At 34.3% G+C, this 26,819-nt stretch overlaps 1 protein-coding gene across 5 annotated transcripts in view; it reads right to left on the bottom strand.

Annotated features, from left to right (window-relative positions):
- Nucleotides 1-23,131, bottom strand: part of BICD1 (BICD cargo adaptor 1) — a 249,590-nt gene extending 226,459 nt beyond the window's left edge. For 4 of the 5 annotated variants that reach the window (XM_031938137.1, XM_031938138.1, XM_031938141.1 and 1 more), the window contains exon 1: nucleotides 22,278-22,490. In XM_031938137.1, the coding sequence (XP_031793997.1) occupies nucleotides 22,278-22,490 (213 nt within the window). Of the gene's footprint in view, nucleotides 1-22,277 lie in introns of all 5 variants that reach the window. The other variant, XM_031938142.1, reaches the window with a different exon arrangement.
- Between the last annotated feature and the right edge of the window lie 3,688 nt (nucleotides 23,132-26,819).

The raw sequence follows: 26,819 nt of genomic DNA, 5'->3' as shown, positions 1-26,819 counted from the left end.
GGAAGTAAAAATCACAATTAACCATTTAGTGATGTCAATGCCTTGGAAATTCTCTCAGGGAAAAATATTATAGAACAACTGAATTTTAGAAGGTAAATGGAACTAAATAGCCTTTGAATCTTCGCTTTCACATTCTTGACAATTATCTTGTTTCTGCTTGAAAACCTCAAATTAAGAGGGGTAAGTAACACACTTAATACATAAGAAGATTTTCCTCATATCAGATCTAAAATTCCTTCTTTGTATTTTTTGTCCATTGGCAGGAAAATCTTTTGACAACATACAATGCTCATTCTTCTTAGGAAACAAAACTCCACCAAATTTCATAGGAATAAATTGTTTTCCTTAAAATATTAAGTAATATTTAATTTATCAATTATGATCATGTTAGAAACCTTTCTTATATAATAAGGAAACCTTTCTTATACATAAGGAATAAAGGTGTATACATAAACCTTTCTTATACATAAGGAATGAAGTAAGATTAGTAATCAATATGGACTATAGAAAGAAATGGAAGGAGTAATCATAGATAAAGAAATTTCTATTCACAAATGATAAGATGGTTTACTTGAAGAATACAAGAGTCAAAGGGAAAAGCACCTGTACCAAAAATATTTGCAGCAGCTCTTTTTGTGATGGCAAAGAATTGGAAATTGAGGTGATGCCCATCTACTGGGGAATGGCTAAACAAGTTATGGTATATAACTATAATAGAATACTACTGTATTATAAGAAATGATAACCAGGCAGATTTCAGAAAAACCAGGAAAGACTTACATGAACTGGTACAAAATGAAATGAGCAAATCCAGGAGAACATTGTACACAGTAACAACATTATATGATGGTCAACTATGACTGACTTAGCTCTTCTCAGCAATACAATGATCCAAGACAACTCCAAAAGACTCATGATGAAAAATGCTATCCTCCTACAAAGAAAGAACTGATGAATGTCTAAATGCAGATAGAAGCATACTATTTTCACTTTCATCTTTTTCATGTTTTGCTAAGTGAAACTGTTTTGAAAATTGTTTCTTATTTCACAACATGACTAATATGGAAATAGGTTTTATTTACATGATTGCACATATATACCTATGTTAAATTGCATATCATTTTAGAAAGGAAGGAGAAAATTTGAAAATGAAAACTTTATAAAAAAATTTTATTCCAATAAAGTTCACAGTATAGTTAATCTAGTTTGACATTAAGAGACCAGTTTTACCTAAATATTTTCAAAGGAATATTTCCACAGGTATGCATTTTCTCTGCAAAACCACCAAACTCAATCCATTTCCATCTAAGTTCCCTTATTATCACTTCTCTGCTCTCCAAATCTAAATTTGGAGAGCTACTGGCTACAGAAAAAGCAGAAAATTTCTTTCTGTTTTGTCTGAGCTTCAGTCCCACATTATCAATTGCCTTTTGGATATTTCCAAAAGAAAAAGAACTAATGAGTTCTTTTCTCAAAATCCACTCCTCTTTTAAATTTTTCTCTTTCTGTTAAGAGCACCATCATTATTCTAATCTTTTATATGGGCAATCTTGGTGTTATCTTCAACTTCCTCAACCTACAAATCCAATTGTGAAGACCGCGTATTTTAAAATCAGCCGGAGTCAGGAATTCAGGTTAGGGGAAAATCGTCAGTCTTTATTCTCAGTGAAGAAAGATCGGAGGTGGAAGAGAATGGGCAATAGCAATGTGTGTAGCTGAGTCAAGAAGCTAACTAGAATACCAGATCTAAAATTATATTATAAGGCAGCGGTTACTAAAACTATCTGGTATTGGCTAAGAAATAGACTAGTTGATCAATGGAATAGGTTAGGTTCAAAGGACAAAACAGCCAATAACTTTAATTATCTAGTGTTTGACAAACCCAAAGACCCCAGTTTTTGGGATAAGAATGCATTATTTGACAAAAATTGCTGGGAAAATTGGAAATTAGTATGACAGAAACTAGGCATTGACCCACACTTAACACCGTACACCAAGATAAGGTCAAAATGGGTTCATGATCTAGGCATAAAGAATGAGATCATAAATAAATTGGAAGAGCATAGGATAGTTTACCTCTCAGACCTGTGGAAGAGGAAGGAATTTATGACCAAAGAAGAACCAGAGATCACTATTGACTACAAAATTGAAAATTTTGATTATATCAAATTGAAAAGTGTTTGTACAAACAAAACTAATGCAGGCAAGATTAGAAGGGAAACAATAAACTGGAAAACATTTTACAGTCAAAGGTTCTGATAAAGGACTCATTTCCAAAATATATGAAAATTGACTCTAATTTATAAGAAATTAAGCCATTCTCCAATTGATAATAAAGGTCAAAGGATATGAACAGACAATTTTCAGATGATGAAATAAAACTATTACTACTCATATGAAAGTGTTCCAAATCACTATGATCAGAAAATGCAAATTAAGACAACTCTGAGATATCACTATACGCCTGTCAGATTGGCCAGAATGACAGGGAAAGATAATCAGAATGTTGGAGGGATGTGGGAAAACAGGGACACTGATACATTGTTGGTGTGAATACATCCACCATTCTGGAAAAATTTGGAACTATGCCCAAAAGTTATCAAACTGCGATACCCTTTGATCACAGTTCTCTACTGGGCTTATACCCAAACGATACTAAAAGGGAAAGGGACCTGTATGTGCCAAAATGTTTGTGGCAGCCCTGTTTAGTGGCCAGAAGCTGGAAAATGAATAGATGCCCATCAATTGGAGAATGTTGAAGTAAATTGTGTATAATGATTTATGGAATATTGTTCTGTAAGAAATGACCAGCAGGACGAATACAGAGAGGATTGGCGAGATTTACATGAACTGATGCTGAGCGAAATGAGCAGAACCAGGAAATCATCATATACCTCAACAACGATACTGTATGAGGATGTATTTCTGAAGGAAGTGGATTTCTTCAACAAAGACAAGATCTAACTTAGTTTCAATTGATCAAGGATGGGCAGAAGAAGCTACACCCAAAGAAATAACACTAGGAAATGAATGTAAACTGCTTGCATTTTTGTTTTTCTTCCCAGGTTATTTATACCTTCTGAATCCAATTCTCCCTGAACAACAAGAAAACTGTTCAGTTCTGCACACATATATTGTATCCAAGATCTACTGTAAACTATTTATGATGGACTGTTCCATCTTGGGGGAGAGGGTGGAGGGAGGGAGGGGAAAAATCGGAACAGAAGTGAGTGCAAGGGATAATGTTGTAAAAAATTACCCTGGCATGGGTTCTGTCAATAAAAAATTATTTAATAAAATAAATAAATAAAAAAAAAAGAAGCTAGCTAGACCAGCAGCCAGAAGACCAGCAGCTAGGAGTATGGAACCCAGGCTCAATCTCTCCTACCTTCTCTTCCTGTCTCTCTCTCTGCCTCCACCCACCAAAATCGTCATTTCCTCTACAACACATCAGGACTTGCACAGAGAGTGGGCGGGGCCATTCTTTATCCAATCATGTATATTAATAGGGTATAGTCCAATTACTATTTAGCCTCACATACTTGGGACCTCAGTGCATCAACTCAAACCTCAGCCCATTACATCCAATCAGCTGCCAAATCTTATCATTCCTACCCCCAACATCTCCCAGATCTGACTTCTTCTCTCCACAAATATAGCTGCCACCACTTTTCATTCATTGTGGCTTCTGGCAAGTCACTTTATCTCTTTGGTTCTATTTCTTTATCTTAAAATGAGAGTTTTGGACTCAATGGCCTATAAATTCCTTTCCAGAGCTAAATCGATGATTCTGTCTTCTTAATGATAACAACATCTTAATGGATCCTGTTAAGGGGCAGGTCAATTCTTTGAGAGCCTCCACAGCTGTGGGTCATAGCATCTGAAGGAGTTGTAGGGCAACCTTTGCTGACACAGGTATTGTGGACTGGGAATGAGATAAAATGGAGGGAGAGGGAAGAACAGAGAGGTCAGACAACACAACGACCTCTCAGAAAGGTCAGAGAATAGCAACTGCCTCTCAGTCTTCTTGATCATCCTCTCACAAGAGGACATCCATTCTGCAGGTCTGGGTTGGATCTCTAGCAGTCACTGTCAGGTGGCGCCTGTGTATTTCAATAGCTCTCCTATATTTTAATAGGATCCTACTACTTCAACTATCTCCTCATTGAATTTCCTTAAATGCAAATTTGACCATATCACTCCCCTATTATCCTACTAACTCTAGAATTTAATATAAATTTTTTTATCTTTTAAAAGTGCTTATAACCTCATCCTATCTTTCCATCCTTATTATATATTACTCCCCTTCTGATTACATATTACTTCTCATTTGATCCCATCAAATGAGCTTTCTCTGTTCCTCAACATGACATTCCATTGACATATCTTCATTCCTTTCTTGATGCCTGGACTTCACTAATTACATCACTTTCTTCAAGCACTAAGTTCTTCTAAGAAACCTTTTCTCCTCATTGCTAGCACTGATTCTCTGGAATTACCTTGTATTTTAATTACATTTATTCTACGTATAGTCATACATTTATGTATTGTTTCTATTATTAGAATATAAGCTTCTTGACTTGGAATTTTTTTCATTCTTTGTATTTATATCTTCTAACACACAGTAGTTACTTGATAAATGCTACTTAATTTATTATGAAATAAGATAATCATTCATTTTCATAAGCAGAGGAGACAAGCAATTTTAGCCAAAAAGTTGATGACTCATTACCCAGTTATTATATAACGATTCTACTTTGGAGGAATGATTTACCATTTCAAGACTAAATGTTCAACTTAATTATTCTCTATGTAAAGGACATTGCTATCAATTTCATTATAATGCTATAATTTAACAATATGGATTCTGTAGATAGCATAAATTAGCACTTAAATAAAAGTTTTTTAAAATGACAACAGGGAAAGTTGTTTGTTAGCATCTTTCTTTTCCTTGGAACTAAATGAATAAATTAACTGACTGGGAGAGTCATTTAAAACTATGATATGATAGAATCATATAATAGCATATAAACCTAGCAGCCAGAAGGAAAAGTGCTAATATATAATATATAATTGTCATGAAAACCTTCCATAACTGAAAACAGAATAAAAGTACCAATAATATTTTAAACTTGTTTAACTCTTTATAATGTCACATTATTTAGCCTATTTGAAATCTCAAAGTAACCCTGATGTATCAGGAAGATAGATGTTGTTATCTACAAATAATAAAAAATGAAAAGAAATTCAGAAAGTTAAGAGTAAACTAACTGTATAGGTCTCTAGCCCAAAAAAATCAACCAATGAATGATGAAAAGTACATATGTGCACTAACATATTTATAGTAGCTCTTTTGGTATGGCAAAGAATTGGAAACTAAGGGAATGATCATCAATTGGGAAATGGCTGAATAAGTTATAGTATATGGTATATGTAGCACTCATGTGCTGTAAGAAAGGATAAAAGGAATGATTTCAGCAAAACTTGGGAATATGTGTATGAAGAGATACAACATGAAATGAGTAAAATCAAAACAATTTACATCATAACAAAAATATTGTAAAGACTAATTTTAAAAGACTTGATAACTATAATAACCTCAGAAGTGATGTTGAATTATTCTACCAACCTCCAAACACAGACGATAAACTCAAAAGTGCAAAATTAGGCATATGTTTATATGGTCATGTAGGAATTTGCTTTGTTGACTATTCATATGTTACAAAGATTTCATTTTATGGATTTTTTCCTTTGGGGGATGCAAATAGAACAGAGTATAGATGATAGAGAGATAAAATAGATTTTTGTTCACTAAAAAAAAATTGTCTTATTAAATATATGTGTGTGTATCTGAGAGAGAAGAAAAAGAAGATGAAGATGATGATGATATAAACAGAGATTTATTTGTATACAAAATTTTTATTTGCTTTTTATTTTGACCAAAAGGCAATCAAAATTTTGTTAAAGAAATATATATGGGCAGCTAGGCGGCACAGTGGATAGAGCACCAACCCTTGAGTGCAAATCTGGTCTCAGATACTTAACTTGTCCTAGCTGTATGATCCTGGGCAAGTGGCTTGCCCAATTGCCTCAGCAAAAAAACAAAACCAAAGCAAAAAAACAAACAAACAAAAAAACATAATTAAACCTGATTTTTTCATTTTATAAATTATTATAGTATGAATTATTTAAATTTAATCATGTAAAATTTTGTTTTAACTTGCAACTTGCATTCTCAATCATTTTGAATTATAAAAGTAACAAAACTGGTAATTCTCTCACTTCCTGTCCTGATATCCGCATGTTATGATTGAATTGAGATAAACTGAGGCACAAAATTCCAGTCATTATCAGCTTATTAATAGAACATGCATCTACTGACAAATTGGGTCAATAGTTCCCTCAACAAAACAGAGACAAAAATGAAGATAAATAGCCCTTTTTTATAAACAAAGAAGAGGTGCACAGAAAAAAATATGATTGATAGTCGAGCTAATATCACCTTATGAACTTTATGAATGGATTTTCTGAGAAATGTGGGCTAGTACCCATGTGGAGTTAGGGACCATTTTCTTCTTTCATTAAGAAATGCAGACTGATTTATGAGATCCATTTGTATTCTGTGATCTTTGCTAGAGGATCAGACTTAGGAGACCAGTTGACACCTAGAAAGTTTATTAGGGAGAAAATGGCTTTCTGACTTTCCATATTAGTGTGAAGACAGTCAGGGACAATATATTCCTTAAGCTAGCTTCAGAACTTAAAGATAACACCTTTAAATGAGCTCAGAGGGGAATGCTAAATACTTTCCCCCCACTCCCAATGTTTAACTTTTTTTTTTTTTTTTTTTTTTTTGGAAATTTTGAGTTCCAAATTGTTCTCTAGAATGGTTGGATCCATTCAAAATACCAACATTGCACTTATGCCCCAATTTTTCCACATAATCTCCAACATTTATCATTTTGTTTCTGTCATATTAGCCAATCTGATAAGTGTGAGGAGGTAGCTTAGAGTTGTTTTAATTTGCATTTATCTAATCAGTAGGGATTTTTTTCATATGATTATCTTCGATTTCTTTAGCTGAAATGCCTGTTGATATGCTTAGACCATTTATCAAATAGAAAATGATTTATATTCTCACATTTGACTCAGTTCTCCATATATTTGAGAAATGAGACCTTTATCAGAGAACATGCTGTAAATTCCCCCTCCCCTTTTCTTCATTTCTGCATTGAATTTTTGTGTGCAAAACCTTTTAATTTAATACAAACAATATTATCCATTTTACTTCTTGTAATCCTCTCTATTTTCTTAATCATAAATTCATCCTTTCTCCATAGATCTGAAAGATTCCATGCTCTGCTAATTTGCTTCTGATATCATTCCTTTATGTCTTAATTATATATTCAATTTGATCTTATCTTGGTATATGGCATAAGATGTTGGTCTATATCTAATTTTTGCCAAACAGTTTTTTAGCTTTCCCAGAAATGTTTGTCAGAAAATAAGTTCTTGTCGTAACATCATGGATTTTGGGTCTATCAAACACTAAACTACTATGGTCACTTACTACCATGTATTATGTACCTAATCTATTCCACTAATCCACCACTATATTTCAAAGCCAGTATTAGATTGTTTGATGAATATTAATTTCTATCAATTTTTGATCTGGTTTGAGATCTGATACATTTAGGCCACATTCCTTCCCATTTTTCCCATTGATTTTCTTTATGTTCTTGACCTTTTTTCTTCTATATGAATTTATTAGTTTTTATAGCTCTATAAAATAATTTTTGGTAGTTTAATTGGTACTGAATAAGTACGTTAATTTAGATATAATGATCTGAAAAATTGAATTTGAAAGGTGGAAAAGATGTAGATAGTCAGAGAATACATTCCAGGTTAGAGGAACTCAAGTGATCTCATAGATGTGGCCCTCCAAATACAAAGTTCACATATTCCTCTCTGTCTATTTTCTTTGACAGGTGTCATCCCAATGTGCCAGATCTTTCCATGATTTATTTTGACATCATAAGGGTGTCAGTGGAACATGTGGACAGTTCTTTGGTTATTCCATGAAAGCAGAAATTGTTTCATTTTTTGGTGTGCGTGTGTGTATATCTGTCTTCAACATGTTGTATAGTGCCTTACACTTTAATAAACGTGCTTCTTTATCCTCTTTCTCTTATTTAAAAAAAATAGATATAATGATCATTTTTATTATTTCTCCTATTGTTTGTTTTTCTTGTTGTTCACTCATTTCACCTGTGTCCCCAATTTGGGTTTCTATGGCAAAGGTTCTAGAGTGGTTTGCCATTTTCTTCTCTAGTTCATATAGCTAATAAGTGTCTCAGGTAAGATTTGAACTCAAGAAACTTAGTCATCCTGACTCCAAGCCCAGCATGCTATCCATTGCATCACACAGTGGCCCCCAATTGTTTGGATCTGGATTTATTAGTGTGAGAAATGTTTTATAATTGTATTCATTATAGTTCCTGGATTTGTCTTGACAGATAGAATCTCAATTTTATAGTATTATATTATATTCTCGTTCTATCTCTTCCTACTAGTCTTTTTAGGTAATATCTAGAAATGCTGATAATTAGCAGGATGAATACAGAATTACATCAACATATTCTCTTTGCTGGTATTTTATTTAAAAATTTTTGTATCAATATTCATGAAGAAAATTGGTCTACAATTTTTTGTGTGTATGTGCTTTTGATTCTATGTGATTTAGGTATCAGCACCATATTTGTGTCACAAAAGAAATTTGGTAGGACTCCTTTTTTGCATATTTTCCCAAATAGTCCATATAGTATTGGAATTAATTTAATTGGAATTAATCATTATAGGAATAATAATAAAAAACAATCAAGCACAGGAAGATTTCAGGCCAAGGAAGAACAAAGTAATTAGGAAGAGTATGCTTTTATTTTTGGACTTATTTTGATTTGATTTATACAAGCAAACTTTAAATTAAACTGATGATCTTTATATACAGGATGATCTCATTTGTTTATCTACATTTTACTGGAAAAATAGTTGACTGGCTTCAATCCAACTTAGCATTTTAAAGTGCCATTAGTTACAAGGAACAATGTTGTATTCACTGCTATATGATAAGAAGTAAACACTTCTTTCAAAGTGTTTGGATTTCTACAAGTTTTATAAATAATTTCCTATAAATACTTTCCAAAAAAAAATATACCAACACACACATAAAACTCAAGGTTAAACTATCAAGGCTCTCTATATTTATTATTGTATATAATGAATAATTTTTTGAAAACCACTGGCATTTTTTCCTATAAAGAATTACTACTGTCTTCAAAGTTAATTCAGTCACCAATTATACAGAATTTACAATAGAAAAACAGATAGGAATTGGTCAACTATTCCTGAAAAACTCTTTTCCTCAAATTGCTCATTCTTCCCTTGCTAGCATCAAGAAAAATGATAAGCTGCTATATTTTATGGATATTAATTACAATCATAGATTCTACAAATGAACACCTTTTTCTAAAGCTCCTGGCAAAAGCTCCTCGTGTTACACAAAATAAGCATTTATGCAGTTTTTCTGTGTTGGATAGAGAGCCTCTTCCTGCAAAAGAAAAAGAATCTGGTGAAATAAGAAATTAATTGTATAGAACTATGATCTTAGCATTGTTTAAATATGGAAAAGAGGACTGTTTCTCTACATTTTCAAAATCTCAAAATGTGATTCAGCTACTATCTATTTTCAGAAGAAGATGATAATACTCTTTGGAAAGAACCATAATTCCCTGATAAATCAGAATCCTGATAGAAAAGGAATCATTTGTTCCAAAATAATACAGCATATAACACATGATTTGGCTTTAGTGTGGAACTCCTACCCTTTGACAATTACAGTACAGCAAGGAAATAATACACTCCAAAGAAAGTAATATAGAAAGGAATAAGTTATTGTGATCCATTTTAGGTATGAGAACAGATGGTCCTGTTGCTTAAGTCTGGAATGAAACCTCTGAGAAAAATCTAGAAGTGAACTCGAGCCACCTTCTCTACTATCAGCTTTTTCCAAAAGTCTTGGCAAATTTTGCTGGGGAAAATCTAGTTACAGAGGTGATAAATCATTAAATAAATACTAAGCACCTATCACAGCACAAAAATGTATTTCTTTATTCAAGAAAAGCTTACAATATAGAGTTCTAGCTACAAGGATGATTTCAAAGTAAATCAAAACTCATTTTAAATTTTTCGATCACTATATTTGTAATTATGTTCTCCAAAAAAGAAAAAAATTGATCATTGTTTTAAATTTTATCTGAGACATTAAGTCAACGAATGTGAAGTGCCTACTATGTGTACCATACTAAACAATGGGGAAGAAAGAAAAGTGAAAAATACAGCTGCTGTTGTTACAAAGGTAAAATGAGATAGAAGGATATAGCACATACACAGATAGTCATAATGCAAAAGAGATTAAAACAGAGTGATAGAAAAATATAGTAGTCATCTTACCGGCTAAGACAGGTGTCATTTGTGTAGGTCATTCCTTTCTGCAGAAATTTTCTCCATTAACATATGCCAGCAACTTGTCTGTAACTTATAGTCTTAAATATTTAACTGAGAAGAACTAGAGGGTAAGTGACACATAGCTTTCATGTGTCTAGAATTGATTATTAAACCAATCAGCTATACTTTTTTTTTAAATGAGTAGGCAAAGGAAAAAGAACCTAACACGAGAAAGTTACTCTAGGAATAGAGAAAAACAAAACTTATCCTCAGAGGAGGATACTGAAGCAAAAAACAAAAACAAAACAAAACAAAACAAACAAAAAAAAAACCAACTCATACCCCAAAGAGTAACAATCAATGGACACTCACCTAAAAAGAATTCACAGAAGAACTCAAAACATACTTTAAAAATCAAGTAAGGTTTTTAGGAAAAACTAAAAAAAATATGAATAATCCCAGATAAACAAGAGGATTATGAAAAGAAAGTTAATCAACTAGAAAAGGAGGAACAGAATCTTAATGAAGACAATGACTCCTTGAAAACTAGAACTGGGTAAGTGGAAGTTGGTAAAGTAATAAAAGACCAAGAAATAATAAAATAAAAAGATAAAAGAGAATTGTGACATCTCATACAAAAAGCAACTTGATCTAGAGAACAGATCAAAAAGAGAAAACACAAGAATAACTGAATTACCTGAAAGCTACAATCAAAAAAAGAAATTTGATACAAAAATGTAAAAAAAAAAAAAATTAAATTAAATTGTCCTGAAATGCTAGAACATAAGGGGAAAGTAGAACTAGACAAAAATTCACCAGTTACCACCTGAAAAAGATCCTGTGAGGAAAGCTTACAGAAACATAATAGCTAAATTCTGAAAACCCCAGCTCAAGAAAATTTTATGAGCAATAAGTAAAAAAAACATCAAATATAGTGGAGCCACAATTAAAATCACACAAGACTTGGCAGCAGCCACATTAAAAGATTACAGGTTTTAGAACACTGTATATCAAAGAGAAAAAAAAAAAAAAAAAAAGGAGGGCTTTGGCCAAAAATCCTGTTACTTAGAAAAACTAAGCATAATCCTGAATCAAAAAAATGAATACAAAAGAATTTGTGGTCACAGGAGTCTGTAAACCCTAATCACATTTCTGGGTAGGAAAAATGTTTGTAGTCCCTCACAGAGCAGAGGACAGCCCAGGAGACTAACCAACTTTCCCTAGATTATACTACTTTGAAAGAACTGAAAACTTACAGAAACAAAAACTAGCTCTGAAAAAGTCCTAACCAACCTAGGAGAAAAGCCCAACTTTAACATAAAATTAAAAATCAATTAATAGGCTAAAAAAATAAGCAAAGAACTTGATCATAAAGTCAGTTTGGTGATAGAGAAGATCAAAATATAAACTCAGAAGAAAACATCAAAGTCAAAGAAAAATATGAATTAGTTTCCAACCCCCCCAAAAAATTCCTAGAAGAGCTCAAAATGGATTTTTAAAATCAAATAAGCCAGATAGCGGATAAACTGGGAAAAGAAATGAGTTATCCAAGAAAATCATGGGGGAAAAAAAGTTACTAGTTTAGCAAAAGATAGAAAATGACATTAAAAAAAAAAAAACAGAATTGGCTAAAGGCGCGCAAAAATTCAGTGAAGAGAACTTAAAAAAGCAGAATTGGCTATATGGGGAGACAGAGTGTACAAAAATTTACTGAAGAAAAGAACTCCATCAAAAGTAAAATTGGTCAAATGGACAGGGAAGCACAAAACTTACTAAAGAATATAATTGTTTAAAAATTAGTATTGGCAAATAGAAGCTAATGACTCCATAAGACATCAACAAACAACAAAACAAAATCAAAAGAATAAAAAAAAGAAAATGTGAAATGCTTCACTTGAAAAAACAACTGGCCTGCCAAACAGATTAAGGAAAGATCATTTAAGAATTACTGGACTACCTGAAAGTTGTGATCAAAAAAGAGACTAGACATCATCCTTCAAAAAAAGTAAAATAAAAAATGAAAGAATCCACCAATCACTTCCTGAAAGAGATCCCCCCAAAAAATTCATAGGAATATTTTAGCCAAATTCCAGGGCTCCCAGGTCAAAAACAGCCAGAAATAAACAACTTAAATATTGTACAGTAATAATTAGGATAACATAAGATTTAGCAGTTTCTACCTTAAAGGATCAGAGGGTTTTCCAATATGATATTCTGGAAAGCAAAGGAGCTCGGATTATAATCAATAATCACCTACCCAGCAAAACTGAGTATGATCCTTCAGGGTTTAAAATAGATATTCAATGAAATAGAGGATTTTCAAATATTCCTGCTGAAAAGATCAGTAGAATAAAGTGAGTTATCTTACATAAAAAAGATGCAAAAGGGCTTTCAAGATGGGGAACAAGGGAAGAAGGCTGGAATTTTGCTCTCATAAGATTTGGCTAAAAGAGAAACCTACTCAGTTGTGTTTACCCTAGAGGAAAGTAAGAGGGAAAAGACATAAGAGAAAGGGATGGGCTTAATAGAAGAAAGAGCAACTTGAGAGAGTCACTAGTCAAAAGCAAAACCCCTTTAGTAAAAGGAGAGAGAAAGAATGTGTAGAATAAACAAGAGGAAAATAGGATGAAGGGAAATACACAGGAATCATAACTATGAAAAAAAACTATAGCAAATCTTTGACAAAGGTCTTATTTCTCAAACACATAGAGAACTGAGTCAAATTCATAAAAATACAAGTAATTCCTCAATAGACAAATGGTCAAAGGATATGAAGAGGCCTTTCTAGACAAAGAAATCAAAGCTATCTATAGTCATATGAAAAAATACTTCAAATCACTATTGATTAGAGAAATGCAAATTAAATTAACTCTAAGTTATCTCTTTATACCTATCAAATTGACTAATATGACCAAAAAGGAAAATCATTATGTGGAGAAATTGGAACACCAATTTGTTGTTGATGGAATTGTGAACTTATTCAGCTATTCTGGAGAGAATGGCATTTCATTTCACATTAGTCTACAGTTTTTAAAAAGAAAAAAACAAAAGCTAGCATTCTGAACCTTGTACTACCAACCCACACAAAGCCATGCAACAAAGGTTCTTAAGGAAATTCCTCCAGCTACTATGTATTCTTCTAAAATGTAAGTGGGCTTATTCCGAGTTCTAAGATTTAAAGATGCAAGCAGAGGAGTAAAACATTACATTTCAGTGTTTTTTTTTTTACCCTCCTTAAAGCCTAAGGACTTTGATACAGGCTGGTTAGATAATAATCTCTCTATTAGAGGAAGGAGAGGAGTCAGTAGACAGAAACAGAATAGCTGGAGAATTCATAAATGCATCCCTTAATACTAAGGAATTCTACAAACCATTATATCCTGATCTGGCTCATTTATATTAATGTATCCAAAAGTTCCTAGGATTTGCCTACCCTTTATTCCTACAGACGTACACAGCTCTAAAGTTTTTTGGGGTTTTTTTTCTGCCTTAATGTTTTAAAAATGCACAAGAACTGGGGCTTCTAAGTCTATTCTGAAGAGAGCTTTATGGAAAATGCTTATTTCCTAATATTCAGTTTCCCAACATTCTGTTTTAATTAGACTGAGATCCAAGAGGCTGAGGCAAATGCACATGACTCCTATCATTTAGGGTGAATGAGTGTTTAATCAAATGTTTGCATTCAGTCACTAAATCTTGTAGCTCCAAGTAGAGGTAGGTATGACTGCTCCTTGAGAAACAAAACTGGACTAAGATCCTTTCCATCAGTTCTGAACTGATCCCATCATTCTGGAAAGCAATTCAAGACTATGCCCAAAGGCCTATAAAATTGTTAATCCCCTTTTACGCAGCATCTGAGCAGTCTGTATGCCAAAAAGATCCAAAAGAAAAGAAAAGGGCTAATTTATATAAAAATATTTAGAGCAATTTTTTTTTTGTAGTGGAAAATTGGAAATTGAGGGTAAGCCCATCAATTGGGAGCTATTTGAACAAGTTGTAGCATATGATTGTGATGGAATCTGATTGTGCTATAATAAAAGATGAACAGGATGCTTTCAGAAAAAAACTGGAAAGACTTACATGAATTGATGCAAAATGAGGTTAGCAGAAGCAAAAGAACATTGTAGACAGTTAATAGCAACATTGTATGATGCTCAACTGTAAATGACTTAACTATTCTCAGCAACAGAAAGACCCACAACAATTCTGAAGAACTCATAATGAAAAAATGCCAGGCACCTCTGGAGAAAAAAGTGATCGATCTAAATGTAGATCTAAGCATGCTGGCGTTTTTTACATTTATTTTTCTGCCTCTATTTTTTTTACACCCTGACTAATAAGGAAATGTTTTGCATGACTGCACATGTATGTATAACCCTTGTTAAATTGTTTGCCTTCTTAATGAGGACAGATGGGAGGGAGTATGAGAGAGAACTCAAAATTAGAAATCAAAAATATAACTCAAAAAATCTGGAACTCAAAATTGTAAAAAAAAAAAAAAAAAAAAAGCAAAGGTTAAAAATTGGTTTTATAGGTAAGAAAAAAGTAAAATATTAAAAAGAAAAAAGACTTCCTCCAGATCTAAATCTATTTCTTTGACCAAATGTTTAAACAGTAGAATGTATAACCAGACGAGAAATTAACTTGTTGAGGTTAGAATAATCTTAAGATTTTTTAAAAAAATATTTAAAAATATTTATAAACTTTTAAAAGTTGGCAAAAAAAAATACATTCAGTGAAACAATAAAAATTAGACAAAGAAGATTTTTAAAAAAAGATATTATACAACTTCCTGGACTAGAAAGCTAAATTTAGTATCTCATTGTATATCTTGGTCTAATGAGTTGTTTAATAATGTTGGATTATTTGTCTAAAATGTATTGAGTAATTTCATCTATTTAGAAAAGAATTAAATATATAACTAAAAAGGCTGCATGTTGTAGTAGAAAGAGTCTCAGTCTTCAAATCAGAAGACCCGTATTCCAACTCTACCACTTATTAACCAAATGTATAACCTTTAACTTCTTTGTACCTAGGTTTCCTTATTAGTCCAGTGGATATGTTTGTATTACTTGCCTTGTGGGGTTGTTGTGAGGAAAAATTCTATAAACCATAAAGTACCACATAAATATTAACTATTATTAGTGTCACCAATTCTCACTTTCCAATAATTCCTAAAGTCTTAAAAGTTATCCAGCCCAATTAAGAATCCAAACCAGCATTCCTTTCTAAAATATTCTCGAAAGGCATCCAACTGTTAGATGAATGCTTCCAGTGATAAAGGCTCACTATTAGTTAAGTAAAATCTAATAAAACATTAATTTAAGGGTTAGCTAAGTGGCACAATGGATAGAACACCAGCTCTGAAGTCAAGGAGGACCCAATTTCAAATCCGGCCTCAGACATTTAACTTCCTAGCTATGTGACACTGGGCAAGTCACGTAATCCCAACTGCCTCAGCAAAACAAACAAAAAAAACCCCCATTAATTTATCAAATAGTTAATAGAAACACATATATATGTATATATAAAATTTTCTTATATAAAAGATAGTGATCCATTTCCATGAAGCATAGAATAACTAGATTTTGACAGTAAGGAATATGAAACACTAGACTCGGTGATCAAAGAAGATCACAATCTTTGCTGAAGATCTTTCAGATAGGATAGTGGACTTTGAACTGTAGAACTCAATTGTACTTTCATATTTTTCTGGCTGTCAGTGACACACTTAATGATATAGAAACTATGGCTTTTCTTCAGTCATCAGCAATTTAATCATGACATGAATACTAAATGTCCCATCAGTACAAGTGAACAGCCCATTCAGCCCTTGGGTGGACGCTTCTCTCAGAGCTCCCTCAAAGTAAACACCAAGCGCAGAAACACTGTGTTTATAGCAGTAGCCAAGTTCTGGCACAAATTTGTGAGTTAAGAACTGCCTATATTTTTTATTTACATATTAAATTACATACAAATTAAAATTATTACATTAATATTTTAAATGATCACATTTTAATATAAAATTAGTTTTCCACACATTTGAACAAGCCCATTCCAAAATTTCAAGATCTATGATATATGTGTGTCTATATGTACATACACATATAGCTATATATAGAAATATACGTACACACGCACACACACACACACACACACACACACATATAACCTGTGGAACAAGCAAAAAATGACATGTCAATGTCCTATACTTCCCTGATTATTATTACAGCTGACATTTATATAATACTTTACAATTTCCAAGACACCATTCTCAGAGCTGAAAGTCTAATTTCTGATTTTGATTTTCAGATGCCCTATGAAAAACGCTAACTTATAGACAATCTAAAAAGGTCACACATCTCCTATTTCTGTATCTTAAGAGGTCAAGTCATGCTACATTGCCTGTTCATGTCAAAATGAGAAATCTAATTCCTAAATCAGTATTCTTCATTGAGACGAACTGATTTCACACTCTTTTTCAATTATCAGAAATGTTAATAACATAGATAATGGATTAATAACCTTGAACAATATCCAAATCATTAGAAGGGAGAAATTATGATCATATTAAGGTCATTCAATTTTTCATGTCCAAAGAGTTCTCCAGCAAACCTTTCTAGGCTAGAACAATAGACTACAATCTAAAGAAATTAGATCAGACCAAGAAGAAATTAATTTGAAATTGTTTTTTTCTAATTTAATTATTCTATTGAACTATTTCTGAAAAATTTACTTCTTCAGACTACTATTATGATATACATCAGACACATTATTAGATAACATGATAAGCAAGGCATTTTAGGACAGTTTTTCTCCTTCCCTTGCCATACAGGTTAAGCCATGATTTCCTAAAAGCCAAGGAAACTCTCTCCAAAGTCTGATTGAAACAGTTTCATGATGGCTTCAGGCCATATGTGCTTCCTGTTTATCTAATTCCAAAAAAAAAAAAAAAAAAAAAGGCTCATCCACATGCTCTTCATTTTATAGATGTCCCAAAGCCCCTCAACAAGTCACTATTCCCAGCTCTGCTGACCAGATGCATTTCTTTATGGAGGAAGGAAGCACTAGACCTGGAAGGAACACTCCCTAGGACTGTATTGACTGTATTGACAAGTGGCTACTATGTGCCTGTGCTAAATGCTGGGGTCATGAAAAAAACTAAAAATAATTCCTGCCCTGAAAGAGCTCACAGTCTAATGAAAGAGATAATATGCAAACAATTACATACAACAAGATAAATAAATAGATATGATAAACTGGAAATAATCACAGAAGGAATGGATTATGTTAAGGGAAAAGGCTTCTTCTAGAATGTAAGATAAAATCTAAAGCTGAGACTTGAAATAAGCCATGAAAACCAAGAGACAGATGAATAGAGAGAATGTCCTAAGGATGGGGAATAACCAGCAAAAATGTACAGAGTCAAGACACACAGCATCTTATGTCAAGAACATCAAAAATGTTAATGTCACTGGTCATACACTATGTGAAAGGGAATAAGATAGGAAGAAATGGGGAGACTCTGAATTATCTAATTCCAGGAATACCAAGAATTTCTTTGAAGGAGAGAGAGAGGAAATGAAACCTGAAGAGGTAGAAAGGGGCCAGATTATGAAGGGCTTTAAAAATCAAACATATTTGATATTTCAAGTAACAGAAAGGCAAAGGATTTCATGAAATAGAGCCTGATATGGTCAGACTTGTGCTTTGAGAAGATTGCTTTGATAGTGGAGTGGAGTATGAACTAGAACAGGGCAAGATTTGGGAAACTAAGTACACCAACTAGAGGCCAATTAAAAGGTTAATATAATAATGCTATTACAGATAATATAATACTATTATGAAGGGATAAAGACCTTTACCAAGGTAGCAGTGTCAAAGAAGAGATGCTGCAAGGGTAAAATCAACAGGATTTGGAAAAAGGTTTTCAGAAACAAATTTATTAATTCTATAAATCCAAAGGGAAATAGATGTATCTTGTTTCTGAAAATCTCTCTATCTATTATAGCTTCTAGTTATAATTTATAGGATTTATAAATGAACTGAGTATTTTGTGTCATTCCAATATTAGAACTAAAGTATCAAGGAATTAGGCTAAGTAAAACACAGACTATCACAAAGGGGAGTAAGAATAGTGAAAGTATTTGTATGCTGACATCAAAAATAAAATTATCTGCCAAAACTAAACTATATATTACCATTGACAAACTCAAAGGTTTTTTCCAGAGTGATCAGACTTTTTCCATGAAGGAGTGTCCTGACACTCAACATGTATTTAAGAATTACTATGTGTCAAGCATAGTGATGAGCACTGAGGATACAAAGAAAGACAAAAATATCTCTGCCCTCAAGGAGTTCCTGGTATGCAAATGATAAGCAACATGAAAATAACTATGTACAAGAGAGGTTATTATATAGAGTATAAATGGAAGAAAAAACTCAGAGGGAAGGCACTAGCAATGAAGGGAACCAGGAAAGGCCTCTTTCAGGAGAGACATATTGTGAGTCATGAAGGAAATTGAAGAGGTGGAGGAGTACATTCCAGATATGTGAAGTGAGCAGAACCAAGAGATTATTTTATATGGCAACAATATTATATGATGATCAATTCTGATGGAGGTAACTCTTTTCAACAATGAAATGACCCAGACCAGTTCCAATGACCTTGTGATGAAGAGAGCCATCTACACTCAGAGAGAGGACTGTGGGAACTGAGTGTGGATCACAACATAGCATTTTCCTTCTTTTTGTTATTGTTTGCTTGCATTTTATTTTTTCTCATCTTTTTATTTTATTTTTTTTTGTGCAGCAAGATAATTGTATAAATATGTGTGCATACACTGGATTTAACATATATTTTATTATGTTTAACATGTATTGGATTACTTGCAATCTGGACAGGAGTTGGGGGGAGGAGGGGAAAATTGGAACACAAGGTTTTGCAACAGTTAATGGTGAAAAATTATCCATGTATATGTTATGAAAATTAAAAATCTTTAATTATTAAAAAAAAGGGGAAGTTTCATAGAGTTTCCCCACAAAGTTGGGAAATGCATGTAATGTTTTGTGCAAAGAACAGTAAAATGAAGATCTAGGAAAAAGTAATATAGTCAGATCTGTGTTTTAGGGAGATTAGTTTACATTTGAGGGAAGGACAACTCAGAGTAAGAGAGATTTGGGGCAGTGAAGTGAAGAAGAGGATGTATACAAGAGATATGAAAATGGCAATGAAGGGGCAGCTAGATGGCGCAGTGGATAAAGTACTGGCCCTGAAGTTGAGAGAAACCGAGTTCAAATTTGACCTCAGAGACTTACTAGTTGTGTGACCCTAGGAAAGTCACTTAACCCCACTGCCTCACCTAAAAAAAAAAAAAGTAGAACTGACAAATATGTGGGGGGAATGTGAGTAAAGAGTCAAGAATAACACAGAAGCTGAACACCTTCAACAGTAACAGAAGAGCTGGAAAGAGGGGAGAGTTTGATAATAATTTATAAAAGGCCAGAATATTATCTGCTTAGCTTGGAACAATAAGGATTTAGAATTTTCATTCATTTAAGTCTAAAAAGAATTTAAGTTAAATCAATAACATAATATTATTTCCCATTTCTAAGAATGAATATGAGAAGGAGGGTTAGTATGTTTCCACAATAGTCATTCATTAGTTTTTCTGAAATCATAAAGTTCAACTCTTCTTTAACAATGACTCTTAAACTGATCCTTTTTTCTCATCTCTGTCAATATTAAAAATAAGATAAGCAATTTATTTACCTTTTCATAATTATGCCTTCATTCTTTTAAAATTTTATTTCTTAATACAATTCAACTAACATTCACTAAGTGAAAACTGTGTGATAGTGTTCTATACAACATTGTCTAGTATAAGAAAGACCTGCAATACAAATGCAGCCTCAGACACTTACTTAACTTTTGTTTGCTTCATTTTCCTCAACTGTAAAATGGATATAATAATTACAACTACTTTCCAGAGTTATGGATAAAAGAAGATAATATTTGGATAACACCCAGCACATAATAAGTTTTATATGTGTGTGTATACATATATGTTACTTGTAAGAATGTCTGTTGATTAGGAAATGTCTATGTGAAAACACATGTATGTAGCAAGACGGCAAAGTCCCAGAAAAAAAATTTTTTTTAGCATGGACTAAGCTTTACCTAAAGTACAAAAATTTTACCTTAAGGATGTTTAAATGATTTGATTTAAAAAAAACTGACTAATATTTTATTGTTGTCATTCAGCATGCTAGATTTTATTGAATAATTACAGAATAATATGCCCCAAAAGACATAAGTAGAGAAATGGCTAGAGCTGGGCCTTGGATCAAGCCCTCTTTTAGACCACAGACTGCTTAAAGCAAGGCAAATCATTGAAAAACTCACTAATCCCAAGCAATTCTCTATGCCTATAAATTGCAGAATTGTTACCCATAAGCAAAGAAACCATAAGACTAGAATGAAACAAATAAAAACAAAAATTATCCAAATATTAGGTAGAACAAGTTATACAAACTCCAATGGGAATAAGTAGATATCTAAAATGAGGCAATGTGGATAGAGTTTGAATGAAGGGGTTGGGGGGAAAGGAAGAGAGAATCAAATTCCACCTACCCTCAGTCTAGAGTATGCTTGTGTGACAAGTGGGCAAGTTAAGTTACACTGGACAAATTTCTTACTCTTTCAGTGCTCTATTAAGCACTCAGAGATGACAAGTTACAGAGAAGGAGCCTTTTTCTGTTGATAGAGAGGGCTCATTTGGCAATTCCCTATATCAATTAAATCATAGGTCCAATCTTTATCTCTACCAATTCATTATTTCTAGTTGATAACATCATTTGAAATGTAAAGCCACACTTCACAGTTACATCCCAGTTCAAGATTTATCATTTCTCCAGGTCATCTGTTCTGAAGTTTAATTTTTACTGGGTAGGATGACCTCATCGCTACCTTGAGGCTTTGTCCAATCTGAAGAGAACTACTTCACTCACTGGTGAAAACAGGGCATGTATATCATCATCCAATGAGAGTTGTTTTCCTTTTGTACCGTATAACAATAATGACAGGAGCAAAAGAGATTCTAAGCCCTTGCAAAGTATCAATATTGTGTTTTCTCCTTATGACAAGAACACAAAATTCAGAAATATGACTAAGATATTTATAATTTAATAATTAAAACTGACTTCCCCAGAGTCAAATCTGTTAATTATCTAAAGAATTCTTACTGCAATCCAGACTAGAAACATTAGCTTTTTAAATTTGTAATCATCCTCAATTATCTTTAATCTTTCCATATAATAACTCTGCTTGATACTATTTGAATGATACTACTAATATCTCTATTTGAAAAAGGAATTTCTCCTCCCCCCGCAACTCCTACTTCCCTGCTTCCAATATACAGATATACACTGACTTCCTTAGGCATTTTTTTCTTACATGGAAACAATGAACTGTTTCAATAGCACCTGGTCAACCATGCTAGAAATAAAATGAAGAGTCAGCTATGCCAGGATCATCGATCAAGTGCTTACAGAAACTTCAGAGGTCATTTAGTCCAATCCTCTCATTTTGAAGATGAGGAAACTGAGGCCCAGAAAGTTAAATGCCTAGCCCAAGGTCAGAAGTAGAACTTGAACTCAGATCCTCTGACTTCAAAGCCAAGGTTCTTTCCACTGATGCCTTCCGTGTATACCCCCTTCATTGTTTCTTTTAATGATAGGTGTTGAAAGAAGGAAAAAGGCAACTGGAAACTCACCTCTTTCAGCTGCTCTAGCTCTTGCTTAAGGCCATCGTATTCAGCTTCCAGCTCATCATACTGCTGTTTCAGAGTGAGCTTCTCTTCCAAGACCACCAGGCCATATTCAGCAGCCTGTATCTTTTCGTGGGTTGTTTCAGTGAGCTCCTTAGTCAACCTTTCGATCTCAGTCTTATAATGATCCACGCTCTGCAAAACCTCCTCTGCAGCCATAGCTGTTGTGATGGATGGAAAGGGGAGGGGATGAGTGGACGCGGGAGGGAAGAAAAGATGCAGGGGGTGGGGTGGGGCCCGGGAAAGAAATTAGGATGAGGAGAGAAGGAAAATAAAGAGGGAGGTAGTTAAAGGGGAGAATGCTTCCTCAGAAGCTTTTCTACCAGCAGCAACTACAGAGGCTGAATATTTGAAGGGAAATTTAATATGGAGAATCAAAAGAAGAAAATCTGGAAGGGGTTGCAGTTGCTGCACCATTTATTTGTCGCCGGGACTGGTCCCTCCTTTGCCTTTCAGCAGCGGTGCACCATGGCGCTGCGCTGCGGCGGCGGCGGCAGCAGCTGGAGACAGGCTGGGATTTTGCTTATTCAGAGGCGCGGGGCCGCCATCTCTTCAGGGCAGCGTCACTGCGGTCTCTGCACTCCGCCGCCGGCGCTCCTCTTTACTCTCCACCTGCTCCTCTGGCCCTGCAGCTGCGAAGCAGAAGGATGCGGTCCAGGCCCCCTCCCTTCCACTCTCTTCCGGAAGGAAACAAATGGGAGAAAGGCAGAGAAGGAGAGAGGGAGGGAGGAAGGGGGTTAAAAGGAGACTCTGGTCTCCCTGAACAGCCCCCAGGCGGCCTCTTTCAGGCTACTGGCAGAGCAGGTGGGAGGAGCCTCGGGCGGCGGGGGCGGGGCAACGCCGAGGAGACTGAGAGGGGTAGGGGGGGAAAGGGAGATGACAGAGAGAGCAGGGGACAAAACTGAGAGGGAAAACGAGGAGGAAGAGAAGGGGAAGAAAAGAATAAGAAAAGAGGACGAGTAGGAAGAAGAGGAGTGAGCCTGACCCTATGTAGTTGGCAGGAGGGGTGTCTGAGAGTTTTGTACAAATGTCCACAACTTAAAAAGGGGCTTCAAGGGAGTGAGACAAGGGTCCTGCAGCTCCTTCACTGACTCCATGATAGGAAAAACCTTGACATTTTTTTTGCAACTCACTCTTCTACGCTTAAGAAAAAGCAGTTTTGCCTGGCACCTAAAAGTGCCTTCTCTTGCCCTGCAGGCAGAATATTCATTACTAGGTCTTCTATAATCATCAAACCTATGATTCCAAAATCCTTGAGTCACCAGGTGTACATATGGAAATGTGCCTGACCCAGCACTATAATTAAAATATACTTAACACACATTGGGCATATCCCTATTTCTTTATCTTTCAATTTGCCTTGATACTCCTAATTCTCCTCCACTCCTCTCTCCTTTCACCCTTTCACAATATTAGAAGACATTTATATGAATTTTAAGTTTTGCCATGCACTCTTACACACTATATGTCATTTGCTCCTAATATAATGCTGGAGAAACTGAGGCAAGATAGAGATTAAAGAGTATTTAATATTTTATTTGAAAGGGAGAGATTTGCTGGGGCCAAATGGATCCATGGTTTGGTCCTAGGGCTGAATGAGGCTATCGTCTCCAAAAATCCAGCATCCAGCAGCCAATTTGAGTTCTCAATGACATTTATACATAATAGTTAAACAAAGGCAGGGAGGGGGAGTCCAAACTCTGCTGAGCAGGAATCTCCAGGCAGGAACCATCAACTCTGCTCTGACAGGTTGGGAGATAGGACCATAAATTCTAACAAACTGGGAGTTAAGAAAGTGTCTGGCAAGAGACAGAATGTCTGGAGTCCCCCTTTCTGAGTTTACATATTGGCAACTTATAACCTTAGAGCAAATAACCCTTAGTTATATCAGTCTTCATGAACCAGAGAGGGTGTTTGCAACTAAGGGGATTGAGGCAGAACAATTAGGGAAACTGAGCCAGGACAACAAGGAAAACTGAGTCAGGACAATAAAAGAGAACTGTGGAACAACACTTAAACCCACCAGTAAGGTACTTCCTATATTATTTTGCAGATTAAAAAAAAAAGTTTGTTCTTAGTCATGCAGCATATAAAAGTCACATGTGGATTTTAGAAGTTAGGTCACTGCTGCTGCAGGGTCCAAAACACTTTTCATTATACCATGTTAGCTGAAATCTCTTCTTATACTTTTCTATCTCTTCTTCCATTTTTCTTTCCCAAAATCTGTGTGGCAAAAAGGGATTTATTGGCACCGAGAAGCCAGCTTGCTAGGAAGACAGACTTCATTAGTGGGCAAAAGGTCCTGTGAGGAAGATAACAAAGGTTAACACTGAGAAGAGAATATCTTCAACAGTGGGCAAAAAGTCCTGGAAGGACAGCTTGCTAAGAAGACAGTTTCCTTGGCAAGCATAATCCTTTTTAGGACTTCTACAAAGATATCTAGGCATGTAGCCCTAGATATACTGGGGCTTGCTTTGATCTTTGGCCCAGAGATAGGGGCTAACTCCTGAGAGACTGATTTTCAAATCAATTTAAAATTGAATGAAATTATTTAACTGGGAGTTTGAGCCACTGAGAGTTGTTTATGGTAATGCAATGAAGGGTGACTGAACAAGATCTCCAATTGAATGAGATCACTTAACTGGGAGTTTATACGCTTTTTCCAGGGTAAAGAATCCCCCCACAGGGACACAGTTTACATCCTGGGGCTCCTCAAAAGATCTCAGTTTATGTCATAAGTATCTGATCTTATGTATATACACATGCACCCAATAAATATATACAACAAAATTTTCACTCTATTTAATTATTTACTCTAGTTACTTTTAGCTTATCATTCTCCCCTTAGGATGATGACATTCTGCTAAGAAACTAATAACAGAGCACCTCTAATACAAAAATGAATCCATTTAAAAGGCATGATTTAAAATTATAGCAAAAGGTTCTAGATAGGATTATAAATACATTGAGGAATCAATTTTAAAACAATTTAGAAATAAGTTGTTTATAATAAAACATGTTTAGTTACTGATCATGTTCAAATGAATAATAACCCCAAATAAAATTGTATATCTCTTTAAGGCAACACAAAATAGACTACAAATCACTTTCTCTTAAGATAACCAATCACAAGGAAATTCTTTTCCTAAAAGTGCTTTCTCCAAAGTTACCAATGATCTTTTAATTGCCAAATTCAATAGCCTTTTCTCCATTTATGATATTAACCTCACTAAATAATAGAATTATATCCTGGTTTCACAAATCCTTACATCATTGCCTAATTCTTCCCATTCAATTGTAAGATAATAAAAGATCTTGTCTTATACAGGAATATATATAACTAGTAACAGTCAGATTGATAAAGTTTAGATTTAGGGAACCAATATGAGATTAGGGTTTCTGTTGAGAGGGAATTAAATGATAAGATATAGTGGCAGGGTTCATCTTTTCAGGGTTCAGGAATCCAAATGGAGAGGTTTGGTTCCTCTGCACCCCCTTGAGATTCTGGGCAAGCTTACGGAGTTTTGGGGACTCCCTTCTGGCAGCACAGAGATGCTCTGTAAAGGAATTTACACACCCGAAAACCTAGATTGATAAAAGAAGTTTAATTATAGGGATTGGGGAGTAAGGTTTAGAAATCCTGACAGAAAGGCATAAAAATTTGGTTAAGGAAATAGGTAAGGATAAAGAGAGGGTGGCACTGGAAAAGAATATTCCAGTGGACAGAAGCTCCTTGGCATAGTAAGTATGGCATAGCTAACATGTTTAGAACCGCTGCAAAGAGAAGATTTTAGTTTAAATCTTTTATATTGAGTGTTTTAGTGGGGGCTGGGACAGCCCAAGTCACGACATCAGCTTGGGCTGGGATTTGAATAAAATTCAGTGAGTTTCAGGGCTTAACCCACCCCACCTAGATAACAAGAAACTGTTTGTCCTTGGGCAGGGTCCCTCACTGAGGCAGAGTTAAAGAGTTTCTCCTTCAAGGATTTTTAGATTTTCGGGGTCCCCTCTTCATTATGACAAATCCATATATTACCTAATTAGTTATTGAAAATGAATATTGACTCTCGTCTCAGATTGAAAAAAAATCATACCTTAACTTGCCCTGATTAACAAAATTTCCTATGAGAGGAAGAAACATGACCATAACAGCTCAAAAAGAATGTTTAGGAACCCAGAAAGGGACTTCAAAAAGCAGTCTCATTAATCACAACAGGACTGGATACAATTGTTATGAACACTTGCAAGTTATTGCAATAAATTAGTCAGGATGACAGGAGATGGCCCTGGATGCAATGAGAGAGATTGGCCTGTTTAAGCTAAGGTCATTTTGAATGAGACAACCACTCATTCAGTAATTAAAGGCAGATAAGAAAAAAATGAAGCAAAGAATGGCCTTTTTTTATCTAGTCAAAAAAAAAAAAAAAAACTAATCAATCTGGGAGAAGAAGACCCTTAGGGTTTTTGGCAAAGTCAGAAACAATTGCT

This window comes from Sarcophilus harrisii, chromosome 5, assembly GCF_902635505.1.
Source record: "Sarcophilus harrisii chromosome 5, mSarHar1.11, whole genome shotgun sequence".
NCBI classification, from domain to species: domain Eukaryota; kingdom Metazoa; phylum Chordata; class Mammalia; order Dasyuromorphia; family Dasyuridae; genus Sarcophilus; species Sarcophilus harrisii.
The sequence above is the reverse complement of the archived record's forward strand: the minus strand, read 5'-3'. Positions and strand labels throughout refer to the sequence as shown.